The 22,877-nt window shown below is 37.7% G+C and overlaps 1 protein-coding gene across 8 annotated transcripts in view; it reads right to left on the bottom strand.

Annotated features, from left to right (window-relative positions):
- GIGYF2 (GRB10 interacting GYF protein 2) overlaps positions 1-22,435 on the bottom strand; it is a 76,127-nt gene extending 53,692 nt beyond the window's left edge. For all 8 annotated transcript variants that reach the window (XM_026855448.1, XM_026855449.1, XM_026855452.1 and 5 more), the window contains exons 1-5: positions 22,409-22,435; positions 10,937-11,016; positions 8,195-8,324; positions 5,834-5,929; positions 1,270-1,378 (exon numbers count right to left, since the gene is read on the bottom strand). In XM_026855448.1, the coding sequence (XP_026711249.1) occupies positions 1,270-1,378; positions 5,834-5,929; positions 8,195-8,324; positions 10,937-10,977 (376 nt within the window). In that variant the 5' untranslated portion in view covers positions 10,978-11,016; positions 22,409-22,435. The remainder of the gene's footprint in view (positions 1-1,269; positions 1,379-5,833; positions 5,930-8,194; positions 8,325-10,936; positions 11,017-22,408) is intronic.
- Positions 22,436-22,877: the final 442 nt, after the last annotated feature.

Genomic DNA, 22,877 nt, shown 5'->3' with positions numbered 1-22,877 from the left:
TGCATGTATTCCCAGAAAAAGTTAAACATGGATGGTAGCAATGCAATAAGCACATTAAAAGCTCACAGCAAAAAAGCAACAGCTTTCAAATGTACAACAGAAATATAACAAGGTATATATGTGTTATCTATGTATGTGCACATACTTTTTTTTTTAAATTAAGCCCTGAGCATTTGTGCAAAAACAATGCCAAATAAAGAAGGGGAAGTGACAAGGAAATCTGGAGATAGCCTTGTAAAAATTTAAACCCATGTGCCTTAGCTGGAAAGCTACCCTGAGAGGACAATCTACAAATATCTGAAAGATGTAACCCAAGAAGAAAGCAGGATTAAGAAGTGAGAACAGAAATGAGAGCACAAATTAAGTTGGAGCAAATATCTGGTCGAGTACTTAATTATATATGGAAGTGATTTCTGAAGATGTTATTGACAACATCACCAGTTAAGAACATTTAGAATTCGAAAGGACCTTAAGAGAAACCTCAGCTAAGCACCTGCAAATACAGAGTTCCATGATTCATTACTACTGATGGTATTTCCCAGTTATTAGCTTCTTAGTATTGTAAATGTAACCCATCATGTTGATACATAACACACCCAAAATACTGTTCACAGCAGTATGCACACTGAAAGTCAACCGTTAAGATAAATTCTAGATTTAACAATTTGGTTTGAATCTAATGATATGGCTTGAGGACATTTTCTCAATTGATTTGCAAATGTTTGAGGTGATCCAGGATGAGAAAATGACTACAGTGATGCACTAAAATTGGCAAGACTCAAATTTCTCCCAAATTCAATTATATCTTGCCATTAACCTTCTACAGTTTATTCTCAGGATGTTAATAAACAAAAATGACTTTTCAGACCACTGAACACCACCTACTACGATCTTAATTTAAATACATTTGTGGATTCTGCTCCTTTCCCTATAATTTGGTTTCATACCTTTAATGCAGTTATTTCTAACAATTCTGAACCAAACAATTACCTATTTCATCTCAAAACTACCCTTCCCTTTTGCTTTCCACACCCACCAACCTGACAAAGGAACATAACAGGTACCAGACATGCACTAAGGTGTGCACAACAATCACTGAACACAATATTAATTCTCTAACACCATCTTATTGGAAGTGTTTCAAAGCTTTAAGGGAAAAGAAACTGGGCATAAGAGAATCAGGCTATAACCAAGCTCTGTCTAAGATCTTTCAGAAGCTTTAACCTGGATCACCAGCACACATTGCAGCACCTTCCACTAACAGCTCACCTCGACCTCTAGAGGAACTTCGACCTCGAGGAGCCCCTACCACCGTTCCTCCTCCACGTCCCGTCAATCGCAGGACAGCAGCACTGTTTACAGACATCGAGAAATTTCTCTGCCAAGAAGAAGAAAGAGCCAAGGTGAGATTTTATAAAAACAAACAAAACAGAAACACTTATCATTATCCTAAATTTAGCTTAATACCAATTTTGCTTTCCTTATGTTCATTACAAATTCTCTACAACTATCTAACGCTAACAGGGAAAAGGATTCCTTGGAGACATGAGTAGCTGAAGCAGTCTATAAAAGGATCTTGGTCAATGTTAGCGCCTCCAAGTCACTTACCTGACATTTCCATGCTCTAAAGGTAGCAAGTGAGCACCTATTCCTTTATCAGATGATTCCAGCTCGGAAATGATTAGAACATCAGGAGCTATAAACACAGCTATTAAGCTGCAAAAAGAGATTGGCACCTGCCTATACCTAACACCATTAATTAATACCAGTTCTAAACTTACTTCTTAAGCAAAGCAGAACATGTAAAGAGCAAGAGAACTTGAATAAAATTGTATTTACCAATCTCCTTTGCAGAAGACAGTCTTGTTTTTTCTCTAAATATATCACAGGAGTAACATGTTTTGGGGAAAACTAAGTGTATTTATGACTTACAAAATTTAAGTGATACGCATTTTAGTAAGACAATAAACACCAGTAAAAATTAACTTATTTTAAAATTAAATAATTGCTAAAGAAAAAAACTATTTCAATAAAGAATGGATAATTATAACCAACTCTGGCCCCATTCTCTGAGCACAAGTAGTTGGAAAACTGGGCCAAAGAATGCAGGAGCGTGACCAGAAACACTAACGAGTGAATTCACACACACTTTCTGAAGGCAAGTTTTAAATAATTAGAATGCAAAGGACTCCAAACAGTTGTTATATCAGGCTTCTTGATAGGAACTTAAAGGAGGCAAATTGCTCACATGAACTCATCTGAATTACTGTGCCTTTGAAGGTCTTTAGAGAACAATGAGACAAGAAATTATATACTGTTTAAAACCTAAATGGCTAACATCAAAGCCAACAGACATCTGAAGGAGTTTTGAACCATTTCAGAAACAAGCCTAACTGCTTCATATGTTCTAATTCTACAAAGAAGATCTTCCTTCAAGACAGAACTGGTAACTAAGTAAACTTGAGGGGAGAAAAATATCTAGCCATGCATGGCAAAACAGCAAGGTCAGCCTCCAGTAAATCAGATTCTGTTTTCCTAGCTATCTCTTAAAAGTTTAAAGCAACCATTTAAACAGCAAGACAAAATGAACCACCTCCATTTGCCTCTAAGGAAATCACCACTTTTCCTGCTGTTAATACTTCTGCTTTTTTGTGAAGCAGTGAAATATTTTACTGCAGGAACAACTTTAAGCTATTGACCAGATTCATTGTCTTGCATAGGAGATTCCTTAGTTTTTGATGCTTTATTTTCCCAATAAAAACAAAATAGTAATCTCACTTCCTCAGCCATTTTTTAAAATTTTATTTGACTTGTCTACGTCAAGTCTGAAGAAATTCTCCCTTCCCTCTGCAGAGACTGCTGTGGTGAAGATGCAATCCTTGTAATGTGCACAGTGATAATAATAATCCACACTGTAAGATCACAGTAACAAAATTCAAAGTCAAAAAAGCAAAACACCCTACTATTGGTTACCATATTATTTCAGTGTCCATCCCTGACAATACACACCAAAGAGCAAAGCTGTCCTAAAACAAGGGCTCAGGTAATCCTTTTGTAGCAAGTGGAATATATCCCAAGAAACAGATGTCAAACATAACCAATGAGGACAAAAAAGAAAAAATCTCCATTATATTCAGCAAGAGTTTGAGGCTCCCTTACTCCAGAAGCAGATAAGATTAAGACAACTGAATTCTTTGCTAATGCAAGTAGGAACAAGGACAGGGGGAAAGGCAAGGGAACATATACTGTATATTGCCAGTGATTGGTGGTGGGAAACCTCTGTTAAAGGTTTCTATTTTCCTCTAGATAGATATAAAGCTCTACCTACAGAAACCTTCTTCTCTTCAAAAGACAGCTCCCTGAAAACAGATCTTAGACAAGTCTATGATATCCTATAACAAAACTTACAAGGTGAATCAGTTGAGCTGTAGGTGAGCTCAGCATCCTTACCACCAGGAAGCTGACATTCTGCATTAAAAGGATAAAAAGGACCAGCAATTCCAGCCAAAGTCTATCTACATCGCGTAAGAGGGAATACTGTAGCCGTAAGAATCTGACTAGTTAAATTCCACAGGACTAAACAAATTTAAGCTTAAATTCATATAGCTGACATTATCTATTATCCACCTCTAGATAACACATTTTTAAATCAGCTTGAGACAAGTTCTTCCTAGACATACTACACAGACAACTACAATGCTATCAGGTGCATAACTATCAGGTTGCAAGGAAAAACTCCTCTGAAACCAAGCCTAGAGTAAGCCTGATGAGTTCAGCTTCAGCTGAACACTTCCCCAAGGTCCAAGTGTTCTGATCAGCCTGTTCTCTACAGGAGTCCCAGGCATTTTAAACTCCCTTTTATCAATCTCAGGTGAAAGAGCTCTCCTGCACCACAGCCTGCAGCAAAGTCATCAATATTCACCTCAAGATCACTTCTGATATTTGATGATGGACAACGTTTATTTTGTCATGGGGAACAAACACCAGGAATTTCTAGTAGCCTAAATAATGCCATTCCCTCAGTATCTCAAATCAGTCATGAAGGGGGGGGGGGGGGGGGGGGGGGGAGAGAGAAAAAGAGATCTTCAGACAAGAAAAACAGATTGTTCTCAGCCTCTGGGTTCTCAGAAAGCATTAAAGACTTTCTTAAAAAGGGAATATGGATCTCATTTTTCAGATTAAGTTTTTTGTGGAGGTTGTAGAGAACTATTAAACCAACCATGAAGACTGCTGTATGATTACAGGTGAAAAGGAGCAGAAAAACACAGTGCCACAGCAGACACCAACTACTCAGAAGTTTTCAAGACTGATGAAACACTGGGCACTAGAGCAGAGGACCACCTATCCCTGAAGCTCAGCAGCACTTACCATCTCATCTGTACCAAGAGGCTACTCAGCACACTTTCAATACCATAGCCTTAAACTTGTAGTATTCCTCTTGGAGAGTATATTGACAATCACCAGAAGTCAATAGTCTCCTTTAACCATATAAAGCTCATAGTTTACTGTCTAAAGGACTCACTATGCATCAGCAAAAAAATATGTCCAAAGGTATTTAACACCAAGGTTCAAAATTTTAGTGTGCTACAGTATGTCTGACTGAACATTTCCAGGGCTTGCTACCTGAAGCCCTCCTGTTCCCCCTGAAGAATAGAAGCTGGGCTAAGATTTCCCATAAAAGCATATTCTCAATCTCAGTTGCCTTTTAAGACTAACTATTATATGAGACTGTATTCACGTGAACTTAAACATGACTGCTGATTAAAAGCTAAACTATTAGTATGTCAAAGGACAGCATCCTAAAAATACACAAGAAATATGAATCAACACTGAAGAGGATGAAATTTCAGAACAGTTGAAGATGATATGCCAGAATACCCAGGCACAAAAAGATGATGAAAAACTCAAGAATACAATAGCATGGGGCTAAGGAAGGAAGATGCTCTGAAATCTTAAGAAACTAATACTAACACTCCTCAGCCCTGCAAAAATCAGATTACACTCAAGTCAGTAAAAACATTCACTTGCTATTAGGAAACAAACAATCAAACTACAGAATCCTGAAGAAAGAAAAGTGCTAAGAAACATGACAAACCAGAGAGCAAAATTGCAAAATCAGCCATTCTGACAGACATAAAGAGGAAATCAATTCAGAGTCATGTCTGAGGCATTTATAAGGAGTGGGGTGGAGTGTGTGTGGCAGATGTAGACAGTTTTCTCTGCTAGGAATCAAGTTTAAAGCAAGTGCTTTGAAACTACTCAGATCAGTCACCCTTGAAATGGCACCTTTGTGGACTACCTGTTCTGACTCTTATCTTGTTCACCAACTAATTATATACTTATAGAGACCAAACAAAGAAGTAACTACTTTGTATGTAAGCAGTTACTTGATTAAGAGTACTGCACCTTCCTAAAAAACGTTACCAGTCAAAAACTTCAGCACTTTCCAAAGACCACAAAACTGAAGTTACAGAATTTAGACACTTCTATTTCAACAGCAAAGGTGGTCCAAAAACTGCAGAAAAATTTTCACTGATCTGAAAATTCTATGTACTTAAAAAAAAGGCCATACTTCCCACAAGATGATCCTGGATTTAACAAGTTGACTGTACTATCAACAGAACATCATATGAAAAAAACTCTTTGTTCAAATTTAAGATAACTGTGCATAAATGGAATTTAAACTTTATGCTAACACAGTATGTTTTCATAATTTCTTTCCCTGAAATGTACTAATTTGAAATTTTATGATTTTTATTGAAGGCTTACTCTTATTTTTCCCTTACACTAATGACAACCTGAAGATTTTTATTTTTTTAAAGAAGATACAAACCTGTTCTTCTTCTGTAAAAGGTACGAGTGCCAGTGGTGGCAGGGGCTCCTCTTGTAAAATAGGCAGAAACTCCTTATCCAGAAGGTCTGAAGGTATCTATATGAAAAGAAAGTAGCATACAAATATACCCAAGTATTTCCATTTCAGGGATGATGCCACATACTTTGATTTACAAAAAATTTTTTTATCCTGCCAACTCTGTCTCCATCTACCTGGTACACCAGTGCTTCCAATAACATTTATTGGGGTGGGTGTAACTCCACTGCAAATTTATGCACCCAAGAAAAAAGATTCTTATAGACAAACAACCAAAGCATCTACCACCCACAACTGTAATATGTAAAGTGACAAGATCATACACATCAGAATTCAAACTTCCACTCCACTGCAGCTCAAATTTGAACCAAGTGAAATTTCATCTGGTAAATTATGAAAGTATTGCTTTAACTTCAACATCCTTTTATAGCCAGATTTTTACTTATATGTTAACAAAACAACCATATGTAGCACAGAGGTTGTATTTGATTTAAAGTCAGCATTTCCAATTTACAACCAGAAAGGAGAGTAAAACAAAAAAGTGAAACTATAAGTATGTATTTATTAAGTAGAGAACACTGATGATTTAAATAAACATACGTTTTAACACTAATTTTTAATCAGTCCATCATCAGATGAAAGCTCCACCAGCAGATGTGACCTTGAGCACGTGGACAAGAAGCTGCAATTACAGCCAAGTGAGCTCTAATTATGCCAACAGAGAACTCTTTCAAAAATACCCAGTTCACAATACTAGAGATAAAGACTTCTCCCAATTTTAATTGAAGCAATGCAATCTAGGAGTTTATTTTTTCATTTGAGCATATGCTAGCAGAAGTCTTCCTGCTTTCAATCAGAGTATCTTTTAATCAGAGATGCAACTCTGCCTAATCTTCAGCCAGCAAAGATAGAAGATGACACAGTGAAAAAGGACTAGGGTGCAAGATACAGCTTAAAAACATCACATCTGGTAGTTAACTAGAAACCGTGTCGAGAGTCCTCTCAGTCTCAATAACTAGAATTGCTCGACACCATGGAAACACATGTATATCAAAAGCAAGACATGCTCTACTAATAATGCCCTTCTGGCAAACACACAAGCAGAAAAAATTCTTTTGGACCATTCATAACCATCGGAGAGCTTCCTGTAACACAGGGTATTAATAGGTTGTTTTGAATCCGTCACAACTGTAGAGGTCTTGGCATCATCTGATATAACACACACAAATTGCAAAAGACAATGACCTCTGACAGGCTTGACTTATCCAGGCATAACATCAAGGTTTAAATCACAGCTTCTCAAAGTACAGCATGATCATTCTGCATGTTAAAGGATGGCTTTAAGCTATAACACACTTAACAGCTTTAGAAAAATCTTTGACATTCAACGCCCTGGAATCCGTGTATAAGCAACACAGAGCTCCCAGCACTGTATGAAAATGTCAGCACAGTCAATGCAGGGTAAGAACATGGAGGTATGTGCACACATCTATATGCAAAGATAAAGGCACAACCTGACATCATTTCTTGCAGTCCCTCCCTGACTCAAGGGTAAGGCTCTTGGAGGGATTCAGACTTTCAAGTCACTATGTGCCTGATGCAACAATAAGCCAACCTCTGTCACCATCTACAGAAAAACCTGATATTTACAAATGCATCATTTGCCTGAATCACATGAATAAAGTATTTGACTAAAATGCTCTCCGAAATGTGACTTTTGTATCACTGAAAACCTTTGTTTGAAATTAAACAAAAGGGAAGTTCTTGACCTTTTATATATGTATAACATGTGCTAGATTGCATCTGTGTCCTGAGTCCCAGAGAAGTGAACTACTTGAGGACTGCTCTCATCGGGCTGGCTACCTGCTGAAGTTAACTGCCTTCAGTCAGGGTAAATGGGGAGCTCTTGCCTTTTTTAGATGATCTGCTAATATGATTTACTGCCTGCCTTTCAAGCTGAATCAAATAACTATTTTACACTATATTAAATAAAATCCTACTGAGGCAGCAAATCTGCACAGCTGCAAGGAGACTTTAACCCTCAGTCATCTGTGGCAGTGAGACCAAATATGGCAACCAGGTTTTTTTGTTCTCAGAGGGTATAGGACATTGTCCCTAAAGTGGTAAAAAAAGAATCAAACAGAATGAATGCAGTAAGAGTGGGATCAAACAAGCATGCACAGAGAAAAACCCACAGTCAGAATCCTTCAGTTCTTTGCCAAGCGACACACAATTTCTTTGTCCATAATGACAAAATAACTATTCATAAGTACAAAACTGTCATTAGGAATACACATATCAGGCCTTCTTCCTCTTCCTTCTCACCTTATTATCCTTTAGAAAAAGTGCCAACATTTCTTCTCTCCCATAGCGATAGTCTGCTAGTTTATACTTTGGCAAAGCCGGAGACAGAGGAGGGGATGTTACACTCCCGCCACTAGACAAAGCTCGCAGCCTAAAATAAAGCAGAAAAGCAATGAAAACAATTGAGGAGAATGTGTCTTCACCTCTGCTATCATGCCTCTGCACATCTACAGATTGACACAAATTAAATAAATCCAGTACCAAAGACACTAATAGTCTAACTTCAAAACTCTAAAACAGTGCTTGAATGAGAAGAGTGAAAGAGCTGCCTTCATTTTTTCCCACAGCCAGGAGAAAGGAAAAAAAAAAAATATATATATATATATTCCCACAAGCACATCAAGGAATTCAACTCATCTCCTGGAGAACTCTTTTGTGTTGACTATATAGCAAGCTAGCTATACCCCTAAAGCCTTGGCTAAGCTATTCATACTGGCTGCACAAAATTCAGTTGTAAATCTTCCATAGAAATTAATGGCAACAGCTTCTTTTTGACAAGAAAAATTCTTACCACACGAGACACCACAGCAAGCAATATAAAGAGGAAGTTTATTCAGTTGTTTCACAAAGTTTAAAGAACAGCACAGTACAGTAAATTTTGCCATGAGGTTTCTTCTTGTGTCTCTGTAATCCTACTCTACTCCAAATTCCTTTTTCAGAACTTAGAATTAATGGTATTTTCCAGAGAGCACATACATCATTTAGTTTAGTGTCTCAATAAAAAAAAGATGTAAAAAAAATATGGCCACACTTTATTTCAGAGACATTTCAAGTAGTAATCTAACTTATAGCAACAGATAAATATGCTATTACCTTTGGTTCCATCCCACACAGGTAAGCTACTCAACTTCTTGCAGATAACATCTTACAGCTGCATGATATTATTCCCACTCTGCAGGTGGACTAGTCTTATTACATACAATCATTTCCCCAGCTACCTAAATATCCTATATTTTTAAGTTTGAGGAATGTTTTACAAAAGGACGTGTGCCAAGAAACAAAACCCAGACCATTTTCCTACATTATCCTCGATGCTCATCTTAGACAAACAATGAAAACTCTTCCCAACGATCGAAAAATCCCTGGAAAGGAAGGTGCTCTAAACTAAAACAGTGATTCAGAGGCTACCTTTCACCTAATTATTGAAGCATGCCTTGATTTGTTTTATTGTTCTTTAAACAGAAAGGAAAAGGTAATTTGCAAGTCAAATGCTCATCTTATTTTTTTAGTTTGGTGCCACCCTGTGGCAGCTTCTTTACATACCACTTCCAAACAAAAAATGCCTGGGGAGGAATTATTCAAAGGATTAGATGGCTCCATGCAATGTCCAATCCAGATCAAATGTGACCAAGAGTTTCACTATTAATTGATACAACAGCACATGACAGACATGACTATACTGCAACACAAAAGAATAATTATAAATCTTCAAATTTTATTCCGTTATTCCTGTAAGAATCTTGTAACTCACTGAAGTATAATATATATTTTCATACATAATGTAATCTTTTTTTTAAACTAAATGGAGACTGAAGTCCCCTCACTATGACACAGCAATCAAGTTACTGTTAAAATATGTGCTTTTTTTAGAGTTGCCTTCCCCCTTCTCTTTTTTTAATAGAACTTTGGCCTCCATCCATCAATGAATCTAACCATGTCTGTCTCTTACACTGAAGAGCACTCCAGCATAAGGTATCTGCCTAGTGGGTGTATTTATAGATTATGATAAAGTCATTCTTTAACCTTCTTTCAATCTAACAAAATAGACTGAGTGCTCTCATTGTTTTCCAGGCCACAAATCATGTCTTCTTCCTTTGTTGAACATTCCCCAATTTTTGACATTGTGTATAAAAATATGTCAGGAACAGTGAGTATGTTATTCCAGTAACAGTCTTAACACATGCTTGCAGCAATTATATTTCCTATAACCACTCCATACTCCCATTTACACACTTCAGGATCACATTACTCTTCAGAAACCACACCATCCAGAATTCTTGTTTGCAATTGCAGTCACCAACACATTAACAAGAATCGGAACAAATACTGAACAACAATCACACCTGTGGAATTAGTCTTTAGCAAAAGCCAGGACAGTGCATGTCATACAAGCTGGAAAACTAACAGCTGACAAGAACATACAATGTCATGGATTCCCTTTAACAGAACAGGTCATTTTTCCTGACACTTTTCAGTGCACACATGTGGGAAACTATCACACGAAATGCACACTTTATTATATTCCATATAGAATTTTTAATTTTTTTTTTTTAATACTGGGGGAAAAAAAGCTTGCTTAGCTATAGATTTAAGTCCAGGAAGAAGTGTAAGAACTTCCCTATTAATATGTATCACATGGAAAGACCAAACCATCCAGTCTTCTTCAATTACTTTGTGTGATACCCTCAAGATCATAAACATTATTTCTCCCTCAGATACTCAGTAGCAATGTGAATGTTTATGCATTACCATAACACGAAGCCAAATTCATTTCATACACAACACCAATTTACAAACTGAAGACTAATTTTATAATATTGCTTTCAGTCACAGACCAGAAACTAAGGTGAAGCAGGATGGAACAACAAAGACATTATATCCCATTCCGTCTTACAATCAATTCACTCTCAAAGGACAGAAACTCATATTGGGTTTTTAAAATTTTAGACAAGGTTCCGGAGTCTCACAAAACAAAAAACTCACCATTCAGGCCCAAAGTTAAGTGTCTGAGTTTCTGCTGCCATTTTTTCCTGTTCTATTCCTCTTTTTTAAAAAGCGTGAACCTGAAAAATAAAAATGTTTACTATGTAAACAACCAGATTAATACAGTCCTTCATAAATTGCTTCACAATACAAAAGCACACCTGGTCATGCAAAGAAGTGAAAAAAATTGACTATGTGGAATTACTATTTTTAAGGAGTTCATTTCAGCTCTCCAACACAGATTAATTTACTAATATAGGAGTAACTAGATCAAGATCTGTTCCCTAAATTCCTCTCTTAGCAGCTCTAACAGGATATCAGGGGAAAAAAAAAGAGACAGAATTCAAAGAAACAATTTGTACAAAGAGTCCCTTTTCAAATCAGCAACTAACGCAAGACAACCAAACACAGAGAATTCGATGCATAATCCTCTTCTGTAAGAACAGTAATGCTTAATTAACAGAATTGCAGCTTCCTGACAATTACAAGAGGATAAAAAACCCACTAGAATTACAGCAAGAAAGATTTGCCAGTTGAGTGGCAGAGTATTCAAGAAATTTCCACTGCTCATTCTTGAAAAATAAGCCTTCTAAAGATTGAGTACATTCAATGCTGTGACATCCTCCTAAATCTGCAGGCAGATGACAGTATTTCTCTCATTCTTGGTTTTATTAAGCAAACAAATGAACAACTTAAGGTTTCAGCTACTTTAATTACTATTAGTCAAGGGCCTGCTGACACTAGCGAAGGTCAGGTCAAGTTTCTATGTATCAAGAGTGTATGGACAACAGCAGATGAGGCCATAGTGGAGGGAAAGAACAAGACTACAGGAAGGCTATGAAGTTTTCTCTATCAGAGCCAAGTCCAGCCCAGGCAGTTCTGGAGAATTATCTTTCGCATTAAGAAAATACAGCTCTTCTTTCCTGCCAGCAACAGCAAAATCCAAATCTGCTAAGGAAAGGGTTTTGGTATTTAAAAATAAAAAAAATATCACCAAACCAATCAAACACTATAGCCAAAGCCCAGGCAAAAAAAAAGATTTGAAACATTACCTACAGAAACTGGTTGATTAAGACTTCAAGAACCCATAAAGGCAGATGGTAGGGAGGGAACTTTGCTGTGTTAAAACTCTGTTTCTTAATAGAACCAAGGACTAAATAAGGAGCTTCTAAGTTTGTTTATACTTTGCATGAAAAGGTGATGGGAAAGAAAACATTGGGAGATAGAAGTGGATAAGACATTAGTTATCAAAGAAAAGAAAAAGACAAAACCAAACAAAGGAAACAAAATTTTTTCTTACATATATGCTACCGAAGTAATGATATTAAAGTAAGGAGGAAAAAACCCTACCCCAACAGCCTAAAAGCTAGAAAGTGCTAATAAAAATAAGATGCTAAAATTGCTTGAGCAGATTTTACCCAAACCTCTGGGCATAAGATTACAAATCATTGTAAAACTCCCTGCAGCCCAAACCAACAACCAATGTTTGCCTCATGTATTTTTACTACATGCCATATTAACTTTTTGCCATATAAAATTTATATACAAATTGTAATATTTTTATTTTCACAATAACCCTATATAATGAAATGGAATTATCCCCACTACATGCATCAGAAGCCAATACAAAAATATCCAGCTATTCTCACAGGCCTAGTTTGAGATGATTTTGCTGTGCTTTGGGTTGCCTTTTTGAAGAAGCCAACAGCTCATTATAATGTCCATGGTATATCCACTCATCATTTTGCACATCTGTATACAAGGTTAGGTACCTGAAGACGACATACAGCAGCCACACATGAAAATATTGTGGGGCAATTCAAGCAAAGCATGATGCACACCTTGGCAGAGAGAAGCCTCTAACACAATTCCTAGCAGCCTTAATTGGTTGGCTGTCCCTTTGCTTCCTGCAATGCCTGTTAATCCTTCTGCTGGGGAGAGGGGGAGCTTTCAAATCTTTAGCTCCTAACATCAAGGCTGGCTTAGTATCAGTAATACCAAAAAGGCTGGCACTGAATGCTAAACTGCAATGAAAACACAGCTGAGAAGCATCAGATACAAGGATAAAGCACTAAAAATCTGTTAGGATCGAGCGCTTTACCAGTTTTGGACCCACTCGGCTCCACCCTCTTCAGACTCTGGATTTCCTTACTCAGAATTGCAAATACTGTGTTATCTTTCTCTACTAGACTCATAAGCACTGAGTACCTACAAGCATGCTCAAAGCCTGTTAATCTCACCCCGTTGAGCTGTGAAATGGCCTTCCTTGTCTCTCATTTTGGCTGCCACACTGTTTTGGGAACTATTTGCTGGCTTCCTCTTCTGTGTTGCATTCACAATAAATTACTTCCTCCCTAAGAAGTTCTGACTATGTGAAGTCTGAATTGAAAGCAAGACACCTGAAAGTGGATGAAATTGTAGCTGAACAGGAAAAAACAAACAAAACAAAACACTCACCAAAACAAAACCCAAAACAGAATGAAAGCAGATCTCCAAATGATTTGAACAGGTGGTAGGTGTAACAGGTGAATTTACTCTACTAGGCAACACCACCCAGAAATAAAACAGATATTACAAAGTAATTACAGGCAAAGCTGAAAGAAAACCCTTGGAAAGGAGGCACTCTGGAAACAGGTAATGATTTGGGAGGAGCAGGGCAGAGGAACAGGAAAAAGACTCAAGAAAGCTAAGATGCTGAGTGGGCAACAGGAATACACTTAGCTGTTTCAGAGCAGACAAGATAGGGAAAGCAAAAACCATGTGCTGCTGCTACAGGTTCACAAAGCAGCAGCCAAAAGGTGAGAGCATGGAAGTCAGACTGGAGAGGCACCTCTGGCAGGGACTGCACAGCACACACAGGGCTGGGGACAAGGGAGAAGCTGTACCAACTGGAAAGGCAAGTTGGGGTGGACTATGCAGCATTTGCATCTTGGAAAAGCCAGGGTGGAGCAAAGAAAAGGGTGAGGAATTAAGAAAAGCGAATGAATGATCAGGTCATAACTAACTTGGCCAAGGAGGCATGAATTTATCAGATCTTTATTATCTAGATAACTTTCTTAGGCTCTAAACTTCAATAATTAAAATGTTAATTTTCATCTTTTACTCTATGCTGGTTCATTAATAAAAAAAAAAATTCCACAAAAATAATATATACCTAACACATTTCCTCCTTGATATAATTTGATGAGGGAAAAGCCCCTTTCTGAACAGCTAGGCCTCTGTAAATCAAGATTTTTCTACAAATTAATGGCTACTGGTTGAGGAACCTACACAGCCACAGATTTTATATGGGCAAAGAGCACACTGGGACACCCTCAAGTTGAATCAAGAAACTGAGGCCATATTTTGATATTGTCCAGCGAGCACCACTGCTTGGGCAAGAAAGCCACCCAAGGACTTCCCACCACCCCTTCAAAGGGGAACCTTTTCTCCAAGGTTTTCTTTCCATCAGGTCAATCCTTGATCAAGGCATCATGCAATCCTACAGAAAGCTGCATATCTGGGGAGAAATGGAATTGCTTCATAAACTGGAACTGGGACCCCATTTTCCTAGAGTAGTACTGCAGCCACCAGCCCACTATCAGCATGCAGGACTGGAAAGAGAAGAAATCACATCAACCCCACCATCAACCTGTGGGCTGGCAAGGGAAGAAACATCCTATTTTGTCAGCAGCTTAATATTTTGGAAGTCAGAAGACCATCCTCTGAGCAGACACAAAATGTCATCCAGTAACATTAGGCCTTTCAGCAGCTTTCACTCACAAGTAACAGGTAACATTGTAGGTAGAGAAGTTGCTATCAACAACACTCATTTCATTGGTTTGCTTTAGGTACAATGGTTGTTTTACCAAGCTCGTGGCTTTAAAAATTATTTTTCAGCTTTCCATTTAGTACCTGACAAGTCTATTAAAGCTCTCAAAAACATCTGCTTTAGACACAAGTCAGAACTTGATTCTACCAGCTAGATTTGTGTGGTAAAATGTGTAAGAAGATGTTTCAGTTGAAAAAACTCTAAGGGAGGTCTATAATTACTGTGGCACATTTTGGCCACAAGCCCTGGCCTTTTAAATTGTATAGCTAAAATATCTAGGCAAAAAGCTGGCTTTCAGAGACTTTGAAAGATCTATACTGCCATGTTTTTCAGATTTTGCTAAACCTCAAGATTTACACAAAATTGCCATTTTAAGGTTTGCCCTTTACTCATGGGCACTTGTGTTAAGATTTGCAGACAATGTTTAATTCCTACATTTCCATTACAGAATTCTGTTGTCTTGTACCACATGGCAATCTGTCTCACCAAGATGTTTTGCTGATTGGATAAACTCATTCTTAGCATCCCAAGCTGAGTCTAGGCAATGACTGCATTCACATCTGCCCATCCGATCTTTCCTACAGACAGAAAAAAAAAAAAGATTTGGACTGCCACTGCAATTTATAGCTTTGGGGCTGCTGCTTGCTTCAGGTTTTTTATTAGCTTTGGAAATCTAAACCTTGGAAAAAAAGATATACCACTGATCCTTTCTATGCACAGCTATTTCATTTTGAAACAGTCTGCTGTTTGATCAGATGTTTAGGAAGAAAAGTATCCTTCCCTTTCAAGGTAGTTCTGTTGCCACTGTAGATCTGAAACAGCCTTTTTGACCTAGAAATTGGCTGAAAATTTTGAGAACCAAAGAACACAATGGAAATCAAACACAAGCAGATATAAGTGCAAGTAACTGGGTTCTCCTTAAATAAACCAGAAACAGGAATTTAACAGCAGCACTCCACCATGCAACAGCAATGTTATATCAAGATGATAAACCTTCACCTTCCACAAGCAAGAAAACATTCCACAGGTAGCTACTAGAGCCAGTAACAGTGTTTTTTAAAAAAACAAGTTGACTGAATAATTAATGCTGATTTTCTCCAATTCTTGAAATATTAAGAAAGCCCAAACTGTATGCAAGCTACCTTCTAAGTACAGTAGTAAACAGGATGACTCAGGTGGCTACACTACCAGTCTGATATTAATCATTGGCTAAAGCAGACAACACTGATTAAAGGACACTGACATAATTAAGACAAGCCAATGTGGATTTATGGAAGACATTCCATCAACATATACTTTTGTAAGAGTAGAAACTTCATCGCTCAAGCAAGTAGGTGAAGTAGATTTTCACTTCCGCTGGACACTTCAATTAAGTAGAAGGCTAAAAAGGACAAAATCATTTAGAACCACATGAAAAGTCTCAAATCCTCCCTCTTTTAACCTTCTCTTCTAAATAATCTACAACAACCCATCTCAGAAGGCAAACTATTCTCAAAACAGAATAAAAGATTCTATTCTCTATCTCTATAGAAACTGTAACACTGGCCCACAAACTTCTAAAACCTGAGGATGACAAACATGGATATGGTAAAGAATGGAAATAACACATCATCAATAATACCACTATGAGTTATTCAATTACTTGGTCCAGTATAGCAGGTTGCACTTAATAAGGCCATGCATACAATCAAAAGGCTCACAAGCAGAAAACAGGTAATATACAACAAACGCAAGGTTATTCTGAAAAAACACAGTCCTGAAACAAGCCTGAGATTTATGAAATTAATCAGCTGAAAAGGAGCATACAATACAACACTGACTAGAAGAGCTAACAGAAAACACTAAATACAGAAATAAGGAAATCTAGAGTAAATATAGAGTTGATTTTATCACTGCAGGGATAGTCTGTCCTGTTCTGTTGTCTGTAAGGCAAGAGAGCTGATAAATCAGGTATTCAAAAATGTATAGAACATGACAGCTATGCCTTACAGTGGGGGAAAAAAACCACACCAAGCTCTATTTATTGAGCTTTGAGAAAAATTTAAGTATCTTGCTCAGTCTGTAAATGATCAAGCAGTTAAGGGCTGGAGATCCAAGTTTATTCAGTGAAGGGACTGAAGCAAGACTTTCAGAGATAAACAACAGAATAAGTTGTTTCCAGGCCAACAATAAATGGTTTTCTAAAAAGTATGTTCTAGTTTAAACAGAAAATTAATCAGAAAAAAAAAATCCATTAGTGACATTACATAAGATGCCAGACAAGTAACAGTAGTCCCTTCTGGCTTCCCAAGCCTTTATCCTGATAAAGGCATTGAATTTTTCAAGGCCTATCTACCCACATGCCAAGAGAAAGTTTTTCTTAAGAGAACAATGTCTAAACCATCTACTTCTCCAGAAACTACACCTCCATTATTACAGTTACATTTTTACATCTCCTAAAGTCTTATAACCTTCCTGTCTCAAATCACTGCAAAAGTGCTTCAATCTCTCAGTAGTTCCTGGTCAAAAATTGTCCCTGGCATTCTCAAACAGCTGGACCAAACTGTCCACCCTCTGCTCTCTGCATACAGATCCATCTAAAGCTTCATGAAGTGCTGCAGCTTGCAACATGTTGCACCTCAGTTGAGAATGACAAAAACCAGAATTAGGCAGCGAAGCTCTTCTGGGATAGGATGACAAGACACAAAGGAGACCCACACACCTAACAAAATCCAAAAAAAAAAAAAAGGAACATTAAATATTACAATACCAGAAATTTTCCTCCTTTCCTACCTACTATTGTGAACTTGCTGGTTAGAGAACTATCCACGTCTTGCTTCACCTGAACACGAACGTGAAAGCTTTTCCCGGTTTCTCCACCAGAAAGCAGTGTAACCTCCACCTTTGTTACAAGACTTCCAGCCAAAGGCAGTCACCAGCGATTAAGCTCCAAGCAGAGTCAGGGGACCACACCCTTGGCCCTGCCACTGGCTGGAACGCAAACCACTTCTCATTCCAAATCCTGTCCCAAAATCCTGCCAGCACTCTTGTTTTCCAGCTGAAAAAAAATCACTTCCACATCTGTCTGCCTTGTAAACTGAAAATCTGCTGGTAGGTAAACATTTAATTTATACCGTTCCACAAGATGTCACAGACCAGGATGCTCAGTCTGCTTACCAGCTCCTCAAATGAGACCAGAAGCCAGACTACATGAATGCCACCAAAACCACACTGCAGCACCTTTCTCCCACTCCTCACACGCATTATACAGCCCAAACGTATAATTCAAAGTGGGAGAACAAAGCTTCCGACTATATTCACTGAAAACATTCATTGAAATAAGAGATCTGGGTTGTTGGGGTTTTTTTGGTTTTGTTTTTAAATGTCATTTACATAAAAGCAGCTTCTCTGGGCTTTGGAGAAATTCTCTGCCCTCACCACTTCTTACACATTCCACCTCATGCAGTTCTGAGACATCCTATACTTCAGGAAACAAATATTCAACAGTGACAAAGTGTCTAACAAAAAGTCCTAACAAGAGAGAAATAGTACATGTATCAGATTGCATATGTTCATCAGCCAGAAAGTCAGAAAGTAACTTGTTAGTATATATGAATTAGAACACTTTTTAATAGCTTATCACTTTTTTCTCTTTATGTTAATATAGCTAGAGATAATCACTTCTTTTGATCTAAGAACCACATCTTTGTAAGCTGAATTGATGTTATCCTGATCCTGCCTTAGTACTCAAAGCCTAGTATAACATAAATGGGGAAAATTACACATACAGATGATTCAGCATTAACTAAGCCTAATGTAAAAGCTTCCACTGGTTTTAATGGTAGTTGATCTGGGCCTCCAAATTATTAAATCAAGTTATTAGATGCTTTTACTTAAAAACCCTGCCAAACTCTACTTGCATGATCAGCCTCATTCACTTTCTACCACACACATTATTCAGGCTAATGCTGACGTCAGCCCTGTTTTGAGCACGAGGCTGGAGCAGACAACCACCAAACACTGGTCTCTTCCAACCTAAATCATCTTCAGATTCTACCATACGCGGCTCAAAAGAAAAATCAAGTTACACATCCATTACTTGCCAGGCATACCAACTCCTTGCCCCATGACATTCTGACTCTAGGTCTGAAGTTACATAAATTCAGCTCTCCGTTCCTCATCATCAAACCTCACCCAAAGTAATCTTCACAAAGTGCATCTTGTCCTTCTGTTTCTTCCAATCTGAACCAACACTATCACACAGACCACAGATCTGCCAGTCTGATCTACACATGGACATCTATAGCCTCTGAATCTCCCAGTCACACAAACCAGCGTCTTTATCATAAAATACTATCAACAGAATGCAAAGTATTTCAATCTGTTGTCAGGAGTGTTGTCAGTGACAGGAGAAAAAAAGTGTTTCAAGTTGTAGTTAATGTAAGTACTTCTCCACTGACTAAAAAGAACTAAATATCAGTAACAAAACATCACCTTCACAAAGTGCAATGCATTATGCTTACTGTCACTGTAATATCAGCTATTTAACATACAAAAATATTTTTCTAACTGGTTTATTTTCCTAACATGTAACCTTGTTTATCTGTTTATGACAAATTACCTATACAAGAGTCACTAATGAAGACGTCAAGTAATCATTCTTTCTTACTTGCCCAGATTTTTCAAAACATATGGCCAAAAAGACAGAAAATCATAATACACAGCTTTAATAATTAGCTGAGGGAATAAAAAAATAGTAAGTGATCCAAAATGCACTGTCAACAAGGCACTATTTTAAGACAAATTTTCTAAAATTATCTTGATTGTCCCCATGAAAAATTCTCACTGACCTATAGACTCTACTATCTCTACAGAGCTCCTAGTATCCCTTCTGCTTTTCCCCACAATCCTGAGGTCTAAAGATCCATCTTCTGTATATTACAGGTTTTAAGGATTACAGGAGAGGCTTGCTCCTGCAAACACACACTTTGATCTCATGGTTACCAAAAACCTCAGATGCATCAAAACAATTCTATTCATCCTTTCCATTAAAAGAAAAAAAAAAAGCGAGGGACATAAACATTTCAATGGTAGCCTAGATTCTTGCGCAGACATCAAGCCATCACTACAATTTCTCTACTCAAAGAATATTTAATCACCTTTAGAGAAAACTGACTGACAGTCCTCCCTCTACAAAAAAAGTGGACATGTTTTGTAACAAACGCACTGTGGCAATCTCAGCTACTAACAGAGCATCGTGAAGACCTCAGGCTGCTACAAACCCCTGCTATCATCTGAGCTAAAGATGAAAAAACAATGGTATTAAACATCACTCTGATTAACTACATGGTGTTTTATACATACACACACATATATACTACCAACAACCACAAGAGGGCCAATGTTGTATAGATCTTATAATTTCAAGTACTTAATTTTCCTTAGTTCCATCTATAACTTGTGTACACCTTGAGCAAACTTGCTAAGCTTTCTCAGTTCTGACAATTTTCAAGCCAGACCATTTGTGCAAAAACAAAACCAAAAAAAAGGTTCAAGAATTGACTGCAAGAAAGGAAAGGGGAGGCTAAGCTGGGCTGAAAACTGACTTCGTTCCTGTAAAAGTACGTAAAAGTAAATACCATCCCCCTGCAGCATTTCACACACCTAAGTTTTCAAATGTCACTCAGTGAATTAAAATAAATTGATCAGAAAACAACACAAAGAAACAGAGTCCTTTTCAACACAAATGCTTCTTCAGTAACAAAGAGATGGGTTTCTCCTTACCAAGGCACCCAATGGATGTCTAGCAAGCTATGTAGGAAGAAGGCAGATCAGGCCTGTGCTTTTATCCTGGTGAGCAGAAATTTTTATTGCTCTGTCCCTTAGTTCTGTCTATAATCATGAATTAAATATAGCTTATCTACACTCATCTTTGAGCAAAAGCAGCAAGAGAAAAAAAAAGAAAAATGAGGAACGCTAGGAAAAGGAATTTTTTTTTCTAAATCAGACTATGAGAAGATTTAGCATCATACCTTTGAAAGCCCTAAGAAGGAATTTTAAAGATTTCAATGAAAGAGTAAGAAACATGTATTTGACAGTTACCCGAACTTACAAGATCAGACAAAAGCAGGAAGAATCAAAATTGCATATTCTTGATATTACAAACAAACAAAAAAATAAATCTAAAAAGCTGGAGGCCTGAATTACTTTTAAAAGAAGAGGCAGAGGGGAAGGAAAAGACCACGGTCCAGCTAACTAGTGCATCTTCATCAATTACTGTGAACCACTGCTTCCCTTCTATATTTAAATAGAAAGATCTTGCAGCAGAGACATATAATAGCAAACCACCTCTTCAGCCAGTCAGCTGCCCACATGAGATGTTCCACGTGACTTTGACATCTAGTTTGTTTTGAAATGAAGTATCTATAGATCTTAAAAGAGCTGCCAACTTTTCTTCTTACATTCAGGTATAAGAAACTCCAGTTTATAATAGAACTCAATTTAGACAATTGGCCTTTGGAGACAACAAGCACAGAAGAGATGCAGTGGTGCTTAGTCTAAATTCCTTAAAAAAAACAAAACCTTCTCTGCACTCCCCTTTCACACACAAAGTCTTTTCCTGAATCAAGGAGCAGAACAGTTGGAAAAATTAAGTTGTATAGCCCTCAACTCTATTTACACGCATTTTTTTCACTTGCATCACCATAAAGATCATATTTTTCATTTACTGTATGTTTTAGGAAGGCAAAAAAGCCCACTAATAGGAGTATCTGAGGATATTTTACAATACTCAAGATCAGTATCTGTAGTGAAAAGAGGATCTGCAAGAGTCGAAATTTTTCCTTTGGCATCAAATTATTTCTGTAAGCATCCCATGAAACAAAGCATCACTGCAACATGGCTACTTTGCATTTTACTTCTATGCTCTTGCTTTAAAAAGACAGGCTCAAGAAACCATTCAGAAAATGTCCTAAAAGAAATAGTAAACAGGTACCCCATGCATGTTCATGTATCTAGGCACTGGGAAAGCCTGAGCAGCTCTTAATATCATTAAGAAAACCTAGTATTTAGATACAATATTGTCAGCTATTGAAAGCGGTCTACCAGAGTCTCAACACAAGAAGCGGGTCTTGCTGGCAGCATTCAACTTCTCTGGATAAATTTCTACTTCCTTTTAATACAGTTGACTATTAGACAGAATCTTTTTTCTTTTTAATCACACATACAGTGAGAAATTAACACTGACACATGACTGTTGACATCTGTTACCTTGTAGAACTGTAAGAGCCTGGGGAGCAAAACAGGTGCAAAGGAGCAATGGATACTCCCCACATTTCTGCTGATACCCCAGGACTGATCAGGGCATATTTTACCTTAGCATCAGCTAACTGTTCAAAGGATGCCTATTCAAGTGAACAGCAAGAATACCCACATCTTGTAATACTAAAGCTCTTATTATCTATTGGAGCCAACACCCAATAACAGAGCTTAAAAATATCAGAAAAACACTCTTGTTGGTGACAACTACAGTCATTTTGTTTACAAAGGTTCCCAATTATCACACTGTGCATCTACCAAATGTTCTATTCACAAAGCAGCAAATTAATGTGTTTATTAAAGTTTCTTAAGAACAAAAACAACCAGCACAGTTATGGGAAAAGGAAAATAAAATTCACACGTACTTTCCAGGAACTTGCCCAAGTCAGCTCCTGAAGCAAGAAAACAGAATGAGCAGCAAGAAGTTAGACAGAAAAACATAATCAGAATTCAGACTTTCTTTCCCCTCCCACCCAAGAAAAGAGACTCTTAGAGGATTACACTAAGAGGTAAACCATTACAGCAGCAAGCCAAAAACGTTGAGCTGAAGGTTACTGGGGAAAATGTAGGTTTTATTCCAGAAGTACTACTTGGCAACCATCTCCTTTTGGCCTACAACTTGTCCCACTTCAAAGTGCAATTACACAGAGTTGGAAGAGCGGAGACTGCTTTATTGACACTGAAACTACTTGTCTTGGATCAATACCAAACGTACACAATTCTGATCGATGCTCTCTTCAGCCTGCCAAGGCCTCTCCAGTCAAACACTGCTGGTCATTGCTGCTCGCAACACCCTGCTGCCTGCGGGGGGAAGGCTCGACGAGCTCCCTCCTT

The sequence above is a fragment of the Athene cunicularia genome (genome assembly GCF_003259725.1).
Source record: "Athene cunicularia isolate RWA chromosome 9 unlocalized genomic scaffold, athCun1 chr9_part2, whole genome shotgun sequence".
In the NCBI taxonomy this organism is placed as follows: domain Eukaryota; kingdom Metazoa; phylum Chordata; class Aves; order Strigiformes; family Strigidae; genus Athene; species Athene cunicularia.
Note: the sequence above shows the minus strand (reverse complement) of the source record. Positions and strands in the feature narration are given on the sequence as shown.